This window comes from Caloenas nicobarica, chromosome 8 (assembly GCF_036013445.1).
Source record: "Caloenas nicobarica isolate bCalNic1 chromosome 8, bCalNic1.hap1, whole genome shotgun sequence".
Classification (NCBI taxonomy): Eukaryota; Metazoa; Chordata; class Aves; order Columbiformes; family Columbidae; genus Caloenas; species Caloenas nicobarica.
Genome location: NC_088252.1, coordinates 19,194,721 through 19,211,384, shown reverse-complemented (window position 1 = coordinate 19,211,384; position 16,664 = coordinate 19,194,721). Strand labels below are relative to the sequence as shown.

The 16,664-nt window shown below is 42.2% G+C and overlaps 1 protein-coding gene across 1 annotated transcript in view; it reads right to left on the bottom strand.

The window, feature by feature from the left end:
- The window catches only part of USP13 (ubiquitin specific peptidase 13), a 54,234-nt gene extending 40,694 nt beyond the window's left edge, over positions 1 to 13,540 (bottom strand). The window contains exons 1-2 of the mRNA XM_065640527.1: positions 13,289 to 13,540; positions 3,716 to 3,841 (exon numbers count right to left, since the gene is read on the bottom strand). Of these exons, the coding sequence (XP_065496599.1) occupies positions 3,716 to 3,841; positions 13,289 to 13,441 (279 nt within the window). The 5' untranslated portion in view covers positions 13,442 to 13,540. The remainder of the gene's footprint in view (positions 1 to 3,715; positions 3,842 to 13,288) is intronic.
- Positions 13,541 to 16,664: the final 3,124 nt, after the last annotated feature.

Below are 16,664 nucleotides of genomic sequence, written 5' to 3'. Positions count from 1 at the left end.
GCTTACTATCCTCATGAAGTGAGAAAGCCACCATTTGAATCTTTCATACTTTGCTCTGTTAGCAATTAGGTAGAGCATGTCTCATGGTCACCATGGGTGATGCTGTTCTATCGAGAAGACAGAGACAGTCAGCATCACTGAGACGTCTCCACCACTAGATGCCCTGCACTATTTCTTAATGACTAAAGCTGAGTTGAAGGGGGAAAAAAGGCTATTATCTTCATAAAAGATTCAATCCTTCATAATTCCAGTATGACCACTTTGGCATGATCTATCAGTTCAGCTAATTTTCTTCTATTGGGGAAAAAAAAATAAATGCCCTTTCTGTCAGGATCCACGCCTGTTTCCATTAAGATCAATACAAGTTACCACTATGCTTTCTTAATATTGGAGAGTATGGAGGAAACTCAACAACACCTAAGCAATTGTTTGGGGAGGATTTTATTTTATTTTTAAATTTAAACTCCACAGCAGAGAATAGTAACTTCCAAGTGACATTGTTTCAAGTGCTACTTTCCCAGTTGAAAATACCTCAGACTACTAGGGAAAACGCTAGTAGCTGAGTAAACGTGAAAGTCAATGCACTTGCTTCTTAATGCTGTTTATTAACTGGCACCATTAAAGCAAATAAAATCAAATAAGCCTCTGTGGCTATAATGCCACCATGATGCATTATGTAGCGTATAATGTCAGTATAACTGGTGAGGTAGCTAGGCAACTTTTTTTTTTAATAATAATAATAATAATAATATTGGGATACAACAGGTGGAGAGAAAGCAGCCAAGAACCTGTCAGCCTAGGGCAAGTTCATGTTTGCCTCTACTCCTTGGTAGGTGAAAGGGTCACATATTTTGGGTGGTTCCCTTCACCATGTAAATAAAGCTTTGGCCAAAGCAGACTGCTTGAATCATCAGTGAGGTCTTATACATCATAGGAAAGTTTTCCATTCTTAGAAAGACCAGATGGCAATTAACACTCTTTGGCTGCACTTCAGAACCTATTATCCATATATACAAGAGCCTCAGCGAAAGGGAGTCAGGATTGCAACTCCAGCATTAAAACCCAAGAAAATATCCTCAATGAAGTGAAATAACAAGCAGAATTTTTTTTTCCTTAATATTGCTGGGAAGTGGAAAGAAAGTAGCCACGAATACAAATCTGTTTTTAAAAGGCAGCAGCAAGATACAACATAACCCAATTACAAATATATTATGAATAAATTACACATACTCCAAAGATTATAGCTTCAGAACTAAAAAAACCCACATTGTTTCCTATACTAGGAAGTTCCAACTGAATTCTGATGTCACCAAGTGGGATGTTGTGAAAGTCATTAAGACTAGAGATTCCAAAGATGAAGAATTCACATGGAGTGTTTATCGCTGCCAGCCTGACATTATATATTTCAGCTTGATTTTCCAGCTGAACATATCTGAACTGGAATTGTAGATGCTCAATACTCCTGAAAAACCCAGAACCTGACAGTTTTTTACCTTGTTTCTCCACCTGTCACAAAACAATTTTGGCTTCTAGCATACGTGACATACCCAGCAATTGGGAGTCCGCACAATGCACCATTAGTGCCATTAAATTCCATTTGTGATGCTTCTCACACAAAGTGTCAATGTAGCCTATTTTGCGTCCCCTTTAACTGTACTGTTGCCACATTTTTATCTATTTTCTTGATAGAGGTAAGTTTTACCAGAGGGTGATCCAGAACTTGCACTTGAGCACATTTCTGATGATTCAGCAGATGCCTGCGGTGCTGATCTGCCACTGCCAGATGCTCTAGTTCTACTTAAGCCAATAGGCTGAAGGTTTGAGCCTTATTTTCTAATTGAATTGTGACAAGATACACAACTCGCACTTAATCCAAACACGTTTGGAAGCAAACAGAATTTCTGCAGCAACGCAGTGCATTCTGCAAGGATGATGCCAAGCGAACCACAGGCAAGAATAGCAGCCTCACCAAAAGAATCTTAAGACAGCATATATCCAATGCCTTTGGCTTTATTGTATCCCACACTATCAAAAGCTTGGCTTAAGACACAAAAACCACAGCTCAGTATGTGCCGAACACTTCATAAAACTGTTCCAGTGAAGGCCCGATGTTTCACACTGCTCAAAAGAAAACATTGATAGCAACTGAGAAGCAAACAGTCACATTAAACAAACCCCAGAGTTAATACATGAGGAATCCTATCTATGAGCCATGTCAGATGACACAATCTTCACCTGCACTGTAGAGTCAAACACTGTTTCCTACCAGATGACCCAGTGCACCAGTGTGTCACTACCTCCAAACATAGATGCCAGGTCCCTCTGCTACATCATGATTCAAAAGAAGAAAAGTAAGAACCACTGAACTAGTACAATTGAAGGTGTATGCAATGCCAAACAACAGTCGGAATATTTGTTTCTCCCTTTTGGAGTTCTTCAGATTAATCTTTATCCAGGAAAGGAATTTTTGAGGCTTCATTTTAACCCCAGTTTACCTTAATATTGAAAATTCCCAGGTCACATGCTGGAAGAAAGTTATATACAAGGAAAGCTGACAGGATTTCTGTCCACCAGTCTCTTGTCCTAGATATCACCTTTCAAGAGTGTTAAATTCACTCAGAAGAACTGTAGCTAAAACTAGACTAGGCTCTCCAAAAACTCAGTTAACAGTGTGAAGGAAAATGTTGCTATTACCCTTACAAGGAAAGACAATTCTAAAGTATAACAAGCATCATTACTAATCTCAGCCTGGGAGACAAGCAACCCACCTCAGTATAATTCTGATAAAATATGAATAGTCATCTACTAGAAATAAGTGGTCAGGGCACTTTACATAACTCAGAGCCTTCATCACCCAGGGGAAGCATTGCTGTAGAATGAGAAACGTGAAGTATTCTATCCTGCTCCAAGCAGCTATTTTAGGCCCTTGAACTTGCCAAAAGAGACAGCTTACAGCAGAGTGAGCTACAAGCCAACCCACTGCCTTCCATATAGCTCAGATCAGAAGTCATTAACAGCCCTTTAAAGATACCAGACAAACCACATACAGACAGAAGTTTTTAAAAGCACATATTACAAATTACTGTTGAAATGCAGTGATATTATGGAAGAACAGTGAGCATTAAGTTTGTATGTACACACGTGGGGTGGGGTATAAGACTGAATGAGGGCAATGTGTGGCTCTAAAATCCAGCATTAATTTAAGCTAAGCTTTAGATCCCAGGCCAGGTCAGAATTTGAGCTCATGATTTAATCATACAGAAATCTTAGGATGAAAAGAAGTCCTGTCATCCTGAGATAAAACCTCATATTAAAAAAAAAAAGTCTCAGAAGCTCCCAGCCAAATCTGAGTCAAAACCAGTAATTCTACATTTCAAAGGCGGGTTTCAGAAAACTATTTAGTTACCTACAGTATGCATGTAATATGCAGACAATAAGTATGCGATATGCAGAAGTGCATAGTGAAAAAGATCAGTCAAAGTCAGGCAACAAACTGCCTTCAATATATGACTCTTCAAGGCTTTTGATTCATCTCAGAACTGAAGCTATAGGATTGGTTGGGATCCAAGCACCTGAATTGGAAATCCAGCCCCAAATCAGAACATGTCCATTTCTGTCATTCAAGATTTGGTCTATGTCTGAAATGCATTACCTAAACGAGCACAAGAGAGCCAAGAACTGCCAGAGTAGTTGGTAAGAAAGCCGCAAGTCTCACCTGTATCACATGTCGTTTCAGATGCAAATATACACACTGTCCTGTCTTCCGGTAATGCCTTTCGATGTGTTCCCTTCCAAATCCCAGAAACGTATTCATGCACACATAGAGACCTCCTTCTGAATCCTAAAAGGAATGACACACATAGTTACAGAACAGAAGGAACTGAACAAGACAGAAAGGACTCAGCAAGCAGAAAAAACACCCCAAAGAACTGCAGATCCTTTCTGTTATCAGGCAAGCACTTAAAACTTTACTTTCATAGCACTTTATGGTGTTTACATTATCAGTCCTCTAATAGACTTACACATCATACCACAGCCTACAGAAACTCATTGAAATAGGCTACTTTACAACTACAGATCAGTGAGTGTCCACGTTAGAGGACTAGAACCTAGTCTTGAAAAATTCCACTTGAATGCCCAATCCACAGAGATTTGTAAAGCATAGAAACAATGAAGCACAGAGATTTGTTTGAAGCAGAACTATTTTTTTTGCCACTTGATTGCAAGAACAACATTCCAAATCAGAAGTGTGGCAGAGCTGTTGGTCCAGGAATTCAGTCACAACTACTACTGATCACAATCTTGTCCGAGAAAAACACATCTCAAGTGATCTTACAGCTCTTAGAACTGGCTAACAAGAAAACTGGCAAGTGTTTCATGAACATTCTTTAGTAGCTATCAGGGATTCTCTCTAATCATGCAATCAGAATGCTTGGAGACAAGGGCACTACAAAGGAAATATAAAGGTATACATTCCTGGTACTGATCACAAATGCTGACATTTCAGTAACATAATCTGGCAGGAGGCCCATCACTTTTTGCTCTCTCAAAAGCTGGGTGTTGATGTTGGCTGTTGTCAGGTCTTGCTGCATTTTAACACTGCTCCCAGATCTCTCCTACATCACTCAGACTGCCAGGAGGACTTTCAGTCCCCTGGTTCATTGGTGTTGGATCAATTTTTTTAAGCCCTCTCTAACATGTATTGTTTTGAATAGGTGGTGCATAACAAAGACTGAGCCTTTCAGAAGCACCGTGACCTTCCTTCTATTGTGAATGTGTTTGTGCTATTGGATAGCACAGATCACCTCACGTTAAATTCCCCAAACAACAACATGAACTAAACTTATCTATAGGCACCTTAAAAGGAAATAATTTTTTTTTTATTATCTCCAGAAACAAGTCACTTTAGGCACATATATGCATATAATAATGTATTGAGAACCGTTACAGCAACCATTACTTTGACAGGATACCACCTGATAGTGCCATATCTGAAACACGTTCGATACAGTAAACCAAGAAGCTCTCTCCTGCCTGGCCTACCTCTCTTCAAGGCTCTGCCAGGCAGGAACCTCTGCTCTACCTCTGGGCCCAGCCAGGCCATTCAGAGTGAGCACAAAGCTGCCCGTCTTGCCATGCCAACCACAGCATGAGCTGGGCTCTCTCCAGTCCTGTGGACTGAAACAAGTAGCAGAGCACAAGTCTGACAGATCACAGCTGATCTCCAATACTGTCCTAAACAGCAGAGGTGAACACACCTTATCCTCTTCAGAAAAGGAAGATGAAGGGCTAATAGCATTGAGCAGTTGTTGCCCATTTGATACCTGGCATAGACCAGCCAACGCCCGACAAGTCTCTCCCCTCTCACCACTGCCCCAAAACCAGGCCTGAATGTGCCATTCGAAACCTGGTTAATTCTTCCCAACCTATTTCAAAGACTGGCACTGAGTATTTCTCTAGGACTTGAAGGAATCTAAACTTTGTTTACCTTCAACCTTCATCCATAGCTGTGTGCCACTCTTACAAACATACTTGTTTGTATCAATATAACTAAAGCCAGAACTGAAGAACTGCCTCAAACACCAATAAATACTGGTACTTCCACAGTGGCCAGCAGAGCCATGGACCTAAGGGACAGAACATGAACGGTGATCACAAAATGATGTTTTACCCCCAGACTTCAGAAAAGATCTGTCTCTTCTGCTTTTCTTAATGTGAACCAACAAATATAAGCTTCAGCTTTTCAGATTTAGCTGAAAGATGAACACGTAATGAACTATATGGCTGTTGCTTCATCTACCTCAAGAGGGCGAAAAATTGCATTGAGCACTCCGGAATTCATATAAGCAGGGCGAAGCAAGGATTTAGACTATCTGCTACTCACGCTTAACACGCACCATGAAGTCATTCTTTCAGCGTCTAGATATCACAATGATTGTCTCTGCAGAGTAAATAGTGAACTACTTAGCCACCTCATTTCTGATTCACATAACTCCTTAGATTGTACAAAAACACCCAAACAAACAAAAAACCCCAAACAAAAACAACAACAAAACACAGCTCCTTTGAATTTTACATATTCCCAGCCTTGAGAACAGGACTGATATCTATAATTGTGCTCAAAAGTAATAAAGTGGTTAAAAGAAAATTCCATATCTGGAATTCAAAATATTACTAAAATACAATTGTTTTAAAAATGTATTAGATTTATTTTAATTTCCACTACTCTTTTGCAGATTTATCTACTTTAAGGCCCATTATACCTTCGCTGTCTGCTCCTGTATTCTAAATCCTTTTGCATTATCTCCTTCTGTGAGAAAGTCATGGATGTGTCCTCTACAACAGAATCCTATAGGTACCCAGCCTAAATAAAAATATATAGTGTTGTCACTCTAGGGTCTGGGGAACTTTGTATACAATTTGTTTTCTTGGAGACCATTCTCTCTTTTTCTGGAGGTAATCCAAGAGAGCACTGAACTGTTTCTGATAAGCAGCCTATGACAACAATCTGACACTTTCAATATATGAGCTAAATGTAGCATCTGAGTAAGTTGGTTGTGGTTACTAACAAAACAGTTGTTTCTCCTGGAGAACACAGGCAGACTATTCTTCCAAGTAACTTGGAAAGAAGTGGACACACTGTTCAAAAGCCTAAAAGGTCACAGCAAAACAGGGGCACATGTGAAAAAGCAACCTTTGCAAAAGGCTGCATAAAGGATAAGGCCCCTGTTTGGTGCTCAAAGAACACTCAGCTGTGACTTAAGACAGGCTTTGTGCTGCTGAATTTAATGCTACTGAGCACACGAGTAGTTCTGGAAGGAACGATATTGTACATAGGCATGTAAGTCTTTGTAATCAACACTCATTTTAGACATCTGTGAAAGTTTATGCTGGAGGAGTGCAACATACCTAAAGACACTATGAAAATGAAAAGAAAGTCTCTCTCGGTCATTCACCTGTACTACCTACATTGAAATGAGGAAAACAAACGAACAAAAATACCAAACCAAAACAACAAACAAACAAAACCCCTAACCAAACCAACTAAAAAAACCAAACAAGAACAAAAAAAACCCAAAACACAAACTACAGCCAACCAACTGAACACAGCAGCACTTCAGGGGGGAAGGGGGCAGGGGCAAGAAGAGGATGGGGTGGGAATCAACCCAAAAATTGTGTGTCAAATGCCAGGAATATATCTAGTCGCATTCAAAAATAACAGAGTATGAACACTGGCATAATTCTGCCTTTTAGACAACTGTCTTCTGTCATCCACAGGTGACAAGAAAGCAATGGTGCCAAAAGGGAAGCAGAAAAGGAATAATAAAGAAGAGGGCAAAATTTGGCCGCAGGTAAAGAGAAAGAGTGGGAGAACAAACACAAAAAGGAACAGAACATCACAGACATATACAAGCACTGATGTGAAAATATATACAAGCAGTGAAGAGGAGCCGTGTACTACCAGAACTGGTAAAAGATGAGAGAGGTGGGAAAAGAAGAGGTTGGTTGCGCAGAGAAAGAAAGGACAAATGATCTGGCAGTAGGAAATAAAGGACAAGGCTTCTAATAACTGGACTGTTAGCTTCAAGTGCAAAACAAATCATTCCCCTGCCATCCTTTTAAAAAGAGAAGGAGAGAAAAACAAATATCAAAGTTACTATTTGATATTCTATCAGAGTTTGTGACACCAACATGTGAAACATTGAACAGCTGGAAGAAAGTACGCATCACTGAAATAAAAAACTTACCGGGACTCAGAGGTTCTGATGTTATGCGGACAACCAGATGAAGTGATAATAGAAAATATATTACAGTTTTGAAAGGTTTAAAATCCTCCATGTTCTGGACTACATGTCAATGACTAGGGATGGCACTGGACATTTCCCTACAAGCACCCAGCTCACACAGTGCCCACCTGTACCTCTTCCATAGTGGCTTTGATTTTGGGAGAGCCTGGTGATTTTTGCTTTGTGCAGAGCCCTATCTGTACAATTCTGTTGGTCACAAAGACAGCACTGTGCTTCCAGAGCAGAAAATCTGGGAGAAGAGTCGAGAGGAAATGTAATGGCTCCACAATGATTTGGCAGAGTTCCAAGGCTGTCCACTTATCTGCATCGCTGCATTTATCCTCTAGCACTCCAGGTACGTTACAATCAAAGTCTCTTTGCTACCCAAAATATTCCAGCCCATCATTACACTAGATAACAAGATAACTAAAGTTTGGTCAGCCACAGATATAGAGGGAAAGGCTGGTAAGATCCAAATTTAGATTAAACTTACAGAAATGAACAATGCACATATACACTGGTTGTTTTTCAAAGCTGCAGAATTATTTCTCATTTGTGAGCCACCGCAGCCACAACCCTTACTGATTTTACCATTCTCCAGCTTTAGAAGACCACTTAGTTTAACCTCAGCGTTCTGGTACACTCCCAGCCAGCAAAACACTCACCCACGGGCAGCTTTGATATCTCCCTGCGATGAAACAGTACAACACTGCTGCGATTTTTCAGGTGATCAACCACCACCAAGCAACTCATTGTCTCAATAATTTGGAGGTCCTTTTGTGGCTAGGCCAAAATCTTTTGTCTGGAATTTCGATTTACCTCTGTATATTCAATCCTCCTATTTGTTTCTTCACTGCTGCTCTCATCCCATCAATAGAAACAAGACGCCAGTCTGTTCCTCCCAGACAGCGGCCCCTGTGACTTTCTCATTTTCTTCAAGGAAGAAAGGAACAGATAGATAGGAGGTGCTTATTTCTAGAAAATTTTATGCACTGTAGTTGCTGATATCCATTACATGCTGCAAACTCTCAAGGATTTCAGTCTCAACTGTACTGTCTAATAAACAGCCAAGCATCAGCACAGTTTAGTCTTTGGGATTTGTCCTGACATAACCATCACAGAGGCCTCAAGACACAAAAATTAATTCAGCAAGATCCACAAAGGAAGCTGTTGTCAGCAGCAAGGTTTTCCAGCAGAATGAAGCCAAGGTTTAAGCTACTCAAACACACACAGTCCTGCAATCTACAGAACCAGACTGCTTGGTCCTGTCACTGTGTCCGACACATGACCTGTGCTGTAGTTGTAAACAATGCCCTTTGTGGGGAAGGCTTCAGAGCACATCCATCTACAACATACATAGCCTGCATGTAAGCTTTTCTTGTACTCCAGTTTGTGTCCCCTTTCCAGCAGTTGCCTCTCCTTAGGATGCATCTGGTCTAAAACATTTAGAGGTCTTTGAGACAAGTATCCCACTAAAAGGTGGAATTTCCAGCTGGGTACTTTACATCTATATAAATAATATTAAGAGAACAAAAGATTATATAAATGCAACTTTTTGTGTCCTGTGCTCTCTTGAACACAAAGTCAAGCTCATCTGTCAAAAGAGGAAGAGAAGTCACAGTGGCCAAAACAGGAGAGAAGAAATCTACATCACAGCAGCACAGATACAAACAGTCACCTGGATGGACTAAACATCAGATCTGAAAAATGAGAGGAACAGGATTTCATCCATCAAATTGCAGGGTAGTGGTGGGCTACCACAGTTGCTGGGCCAGTCACGAGCGGAAGTGATACTCAACTCAAGGCTGTGCCCGTGTTTTGTAGGCAGTCTTCCTTCCCTCCTCAGTTCCCATACGAAGAATCAATGGCTAACTGGAGTAGAAGTCCTCATCAGGGAAAAAGTCTTTCTAGAAGCCATCAAAGCCCCAAAAAAGTCATTAAAAATTAAGTCATAAAAAGGTATATTTTCTAATCTTATGAGACAAGCAAACTAAAAAGTGTCGGTAGGGCTCTAAAGTGCACAGCAATTTGCCTCCTGTTTCTGCTGAATTTCCTGGAAGCCAAGCTCAGCATGTTCTGTTGGAAATAGGCCAGATCTAAGGCCATGAATTTCTCATCTGTTTGGTGGTCTTTCTAACAATACTACCTTTCTGACAAGATCATCACACTACAGTTAATGCACATGGAAAAAAAATACACTGAATATCCACTTGTACCTCTCCTACACTCACACTTCTGAAATCTCTCAACTAATGACTCTCTTGTAGCGCCAAGGTGCCGTTGTTCTCAGATCTTCACCCAAGGAAGTAAGATTTAAAACTCATGGCAAGGGAACATCAATCAGTTTTGGGAACAATCAGTGAAGCTGCCTGTATCCACCGGAACAAGGATCTTCAGTGACACTGCACCACTCAAATTCGGACAAGAGGACACAACTGACAGAGCGACAAACAGGTCTGCAAAAGCCAGGTGTTGTAGCCGCATTAAGGGTTACGCAATTGGAAGTAAGAGATGGAGCCACTTACACCTAGTACCTCATTTTCCTTGGCACCATCTGATACAAACAGCTCTGGTTTTGGCCATCCCACCCTTCTTGGTCCTTTTCAAAATTGCTGCAGAATCTTTCTCTATAAGAATAACACTTTGTACCCTAATACTCACAGGTCTGATAGTTTTTAGTATATTTTAAAGACTGCAACACCTCCTTACAGGGAAAGTAATAATATGCAATTAGTATAGCTACAGAAACTTGAGTATAGAGCTGCTGTGTGACCACCACTTCAAAAGATTCAGCCAAACAGTCATGAAATTTACTTTTCCATGAGGAGATTTGTTTCTTTGGAGAAGAAAAAAATGAAAGGTAAAGCTTGAGAGACCATCTTATGGGGTTAATCAAAGAAACTACTGAAATAAGATCTGGTATTGAAGAAAAGCGATAGAATAAAACATCTTGCATTGAGTTGACTCCAGAGACATGCTGAAGTTAGAACTGTAACAAGGAGCATACTTAAAATGGCAAAATGAGCAGATATGAGGAAATAGTGAGAAATAAGCTTACAAGAGAAAACACCATCCCCATCAGAAATGTAATCTGGAATTTTACCATAGATAAAACCAAGAGCACATTTTTTAACATTGATCATTTGCTTAAATATTATAACAAACCAAACAAACTGTGCATCTTCTTTCAAAAAGAGGCAGACACCTCAATAGGAAGAGGCTTAGTTAGGTTATACATGACTAACCTAAGAAAATAAGTCCCAAAACCAACCTAATACAAAGCATACAGACATAAACATCTCCCTTCAGCCAAGGCAACAACCTGTCTGTATCCCTTCACTTTCCTTCTGAAAGACTGCAAAAACACAGCTTTGCTATTTTCATTTTGTAAATGACACTGCTTCACCCAAGAAAGCACACGTTTGCCCTTTAGAATCGTCATCCTAGAAACTATTTAGGTATCTGTTAGATTATATGGGAATAAAAAAATAAAATCTGAGACAAGACTTTTGTTCAGCTAAGCTGAGGAGTGATATGGGCTGAAAAGCCATGGAAAACAGTAGAAACTGAGACTGGTTTAATTTTTACTGGTACTGCACAGGTTCAGCCAAGCCTTTTGCCCAGCAAATGCCTATAATGCATTTTAAACAAAAAGCTTTTAACAACAGATGGCAACATTTTCCACAATCTGAAATCTCTTCCCAATAAAGTCAAGAGGAAGAAGCACCAAAAAAAAAAAAAAAAAAAAGCACATATTGTGATTCCAACTCCTTTTGCTACTTTTATACATAGTTTCTGTCAAGTTAACTTTTGTTCAAATGTTTTATGTTTTGTTCAAACATATTGTTTTGCTAAACACAGATTTGCTGGGTTTACTTGAGGTTTGTTGGGGGGGTGGCAATCAGTTGTTTTTTAATCTGCAGCAGTATTTAATATCCCTTCCTACTCATTAACAGAAACTTTTTATAAACCATAATGTTGAAGAAGCCTGAAAATGATACTAAAATCATCAACCATGTGCTCACTCAAACAGAAACCTGAAGGAAATATTGTGGTAGATTGATTTTCCCCCCTCAAAACCTTTTAAAGTATATAATTCAATTAGCACCCCTGCAGTAGAGTCTGATTTGGCAGTTTTAATCAGACCGCCTCCCAGCACAGTCAGGGCTGCTGGGTGACACTTGAGATCTGAAGAGTGCGGGTAAAAATAACCTCTGTTCAACAAGACATGATGAACACCAGACAGCTGAGTCACCTTTAAAAACAATTTAAATTTTCTGTGTTAGAAGGAATTATCAAAGAGAGGGTGATAAAGGATTCAGAAATCTGTCTGAAACGTATCTTCCATTGAATACTCTGTAATGTAAACTCTGAGCTTCCTTTTGATTGCTGCCATTGACTTCAACTTCAATACACAGTGCTCGATCAGCTCTGGGAAACCTCAGCTTCATGTAGAGAGGCAACTTTTAATAAAATTTCAGCTCCATTTCAAGAAGTGTAATTTCTAAGCACCTATTTCTTAGAAAGCATCGACCATTGCTATTTAAGGCTTGCAGTATTACCAGCAAAGTTAAAAATTAGTTAGGCCACAAATCTGTCACTGAACACATGCAATCTGTGGAGCTTGTGGACGTTTTGCAAGACAGCTGTAACACCATAAGAAGGTTACTGTACATCAAACATTCATTTAACAGCAAACTAAGCAAGCTAGTGGGGAAATACTATGAGTTTGTTGAAGTCCAGTGATGTAACTGAAACCCTGGGAGAGAGAGCGTTTCAGGACTTTCACACTGACGTTCAGGTGGAGACTTTTGCTTTGGAAGCTCTCTTAAGATTTTAAAAAGGAGAACGAGAGCCGGGGCAGTAGGAAAACAAAAAAGATTGGCATTTGCTGGGCAAAACACACAGACAGGAAGGCCACCTACTGCCTCTTTCTACTACCTCGGTGTGAAAGCAAAAACAAGGGCTCCCGGGGAGAGCAGCCAGACCTCGGACAGCCAGAGCCCATTTCCCAGCAGGCAGGAAAGTTTCCCGAAACGCGCAAAATCCCCGTGTCTAAGCAACCACTTCAGACCGCCTTAAGGAGAAAAATAAATAAACAAAGGAACGAACGGACACCGCTACCGTGTGCGAGCCGGCAGCGATCCCGGCCGCGCCGTGCGGGGACACGGGGCTGGGACACCCGGGCGGGGCAGGACCCCACCCCGCAGCGACCCCCACGCGTGGCGGGGGAGGCCCCGCGGCCCGGGCAGGAGGGCGAGGGGAGAGCCGGCTGCGGAGGAAGCCACGGCAGGTGGAGGCGGGCGGGCTGGCAGAGGGAGGGGCGGGGGAAGATCCTGAAGCCTGAGCGGGGGTAGTGGTGGCCCGGGGAGGGGGCGAGGGGCTGCCGTCGGGGCCGGGGGTGCAGCGGGGAAGGGGCGCAGGAGGAGCGGGTTCGCCGCAGGGCGCCCGCGGCGGGGAGGGGGAGCGGAGGCAGCCGGGGGCGGCTTCGCTGCACTCACAGGCGAGTCGTAGGAGAAAGCACACTCCGTCTTGTAGACCCGGTCCCCTGACTTGGGCACCCGGATCGTGGGCATGTAGGGGACGAGCAGCTCGCCCAGGTCCCCGGCGGCCATCTGCGCATCGCCGCCGCTGAAGAGCCCGGCCCGCTGCATGCTCCCTCCCTTCTGCCGGCCGGCCGACGGCGGTCGGGCAGAGCGAGGGCAATGGAGGCGGAGGGCAGCCAGGCCCGGGGCAGGGCGCGGCAGCGGCGGCGGGAGCCGGGCCCGGGGGAGGGAAGATGCTATTTTTAATCCAATGGCAGCACGAGCGGCACCAGCTGCGGCGGCACTCGGGGGTCCCGGCGAGGGCGGGAAGGAGGGGCAGGGCGGCGGGGGCGGGCCGGGGGCCCCCGCCCGTCGCTCGGCGGCGGGGCCGGGAGGTGCCTGCGCGCGCGGGGCCGCGCTCCTGAGGTGATTCCCGCCCCGCGCGTGCCGACCGTTAGGCAGCCGCCGGAGTCGCGTGGCCGCTCCGCTTCCCCACGGGGGCCCCGCGGCAAAACCCGGATTGCGTGTCTCAAGGGACAGCACCTTTACCTTAAAATGACCTTTTTTTTCCGGCGTTTGCTGTGTTTCGCCTTGCTTTTCATTTCGACAGAATCACAGACTGGTTGGGGATGGAAGGGACCTCGGGGGACCATCCAGTCCAACCCACCTGCTAAAGCAGGGTCACCAGAGCAGATCCGGAATGTCTCCAGAGGCTCCACAGCCTCTCTGGGCAGCCTGTTCCAGGGCTCTGCCACCCTCACGGTAAAGAAGTTCCTCCTCATGTTTAGATGGAACCTCCTGTGCTTGCATCTGTGCCCGTTGCCCCTCACCCTGTCGTTGGGCACCACTCAATGAGTCTGGTCCATCCTCCTGACACCCACCCTTGAGATATTTATAAACATTGATGAGATCCCCTCTCAGCCTTCTCCAGGCTGAACAGACCCAGCTGTCTCAGTCTCCCCTCACAAGAAAGATGCTCCAGACTCCAAATACCGTTAGGGGAAGGAGGAATAGAGTGAAGTAACTTTGTAAGAAAAAAATACTAAAATAATACGTTTTCCAGGCAATATATAATTATTGCATATGCCTGACAGCACCAGGATTAAAGAAATTACTGATGCATTAAAAATGAAGGCGTATAATGTAGATGAACATCCTTCCGCCTATAGTCCACACTATATCCAAGGATGCACCGATCACTTCCAAGCAGGTGATGTGACCTTTGCTAGAACCACCTCTTACCTCAAAAATTAAGTTTCAAAACATTCTAGTAAAATCTCAACCACAATTGACAAATAAGTTTCCATCCAGCTGTGAAGAAACAGACCAGTGCAATCTGTTCTCAGATATTTTTCTAGCAAAAAATCAAATGTTGCAAACAATATGAAATATCGAGGGCAGAAGCTGATGTCAATGGAATGGCCTTAGACTTACTCAAAAACAGACATTACATTGAAGACTTATGAGCATCTTTGGATGCTAGATAAAAACCAGAAATGAATACAGGGTCACTAGACAGATTTATTTTGCCTGAGGACTTTGTGCTTTTTAAAATGGCTTCTCTTATGATTAACTCAGCATTTATAAACACTGAGAGCCATAATAAGACATACAAGTCATCTAACCTGAAAGACCGACTCAAACAAAAAGGAGAAGTCGAAGCACGGATACAAAATCAATCAGAGTCTTTCTAATGTTTGGCAGTGCTAGGAAATGGCAAATGAGATCTTTGCTTAAAATAGTCTGTCCGATGTTGTTTAATGCAAAGGAAGAAATGTATGTGTTTTGACAGTTTGAAACCACAAGATCATCAGGGGTTACTGAAGGACTTGGACTTACTGCCTTAAAAAAGTGGGAATTTTGAATAGGGTCACGAACTGCAAGGCGCACCTTCCGTCACTCTCTCAAGGCATTTAAAACCAAAGGAGGATCATGGCTGGTAGAAACAGAGGAATCACATCCCTCTAGTGGCAAAATCCTGCCCGATGGAGAGAGTACCCTCTGTATTCCCTATGTGGTTGGCAAAAGTGGTGTAGAAAAACAACTGCATGGTTCTCAAAAGGTATGGCAGATGTGTGTGTGGATGTCCTCGGGTACAACTTCTCGTATTCACCTTATGTCTTAATTTGTTCTTGGTTAATAACGGTTGCATGGCACATTTCCACTTGAGGTTTTACAAACACTCACTTGATTTACTTTTTTAATTCCAATTCACTCTGGAAAAAGAAGCTGAGTTATTCTAAATGTTACCAGAAGGGTTTACCCTTTTTGACTCAAAAAATCATTTACATGGCCTCTCTATGCTAAGTGCATTGGGAGAATAAAGTTCCAAGTTTTCATCTTGAGATTTTGATGTCAAGACTTCCCTTTGTATGTACTAAAAGTTGTGTAATCACCCAGCAGAAGATGGGACCTGTTCACCTAGCAGCAATAAGATGACCCATAAAACCCATTAACTAATGTCAACCTAAACCATTCTCCCTGGCTTGATCCAGCAAAACTCTCATAAAAACCTTCCATAGCACTTTCCTTTTTTTCCCTCGTTCATCTTAATTAGCCTGTTACGGTAAGGAGAAAACTCCCTAACAAAAGTATGAATAATTTGAATATATTGCTAAAAATATTAGGTATACAGCAGTTACTAGGAAAAGACTCCGTTTAGTATTTGTCCACTTAGATACTTCTTTCTCATGAGCAGCTTTACATGACAGAGTTTTTAGCATAGGAACAGTGGGGGTATTTTCAAGTATGTGAAAGACATAGGCTTACAAACCCCCGAAAATCACTAAAACTTGAATTTATATGCACGACACACTTTTAAATGTTTACAAATCTTTCCTTTGCTTTCTACTCCTACACCTGACAGACAGTATAGATAGTCATGGGTTTAGAGAAGCACTGCTGTCTTACTTCTGCCTTTTGAAAACACAGGAGATATCTGAGGTAATAAGACCAAAGCCTTGTTAAAATTAATTTTAAAGACTATCCTCCCCACAGCTACTTGGCATGCAATTGTCCATGTCACTAGATACATATTTAAAACATGAAAGTTACGTGACAATGGTAGGTACCCCTCACGAAGTGTTTTCTGAAATATTAACATATTACTGAGCACCGACGGTGTTTTCATCAATGGAGATCCTTTCTGCCACAAAGGGAGCATGTGGCTGTGTTTTACATCTATTACCATAAAATCAGGAAGCATATATAATAGCAAAAGTACCTGTTATGCTTTTAAACCTCATTTAAAAACAAACCATAAAGAACCAAAACAACCAACCAAATAACCAGAGCAATGTAGAAAGATGTTTGGGAGAGACCACTTTTTGGGTGATCTACATAGAGAAGTGTC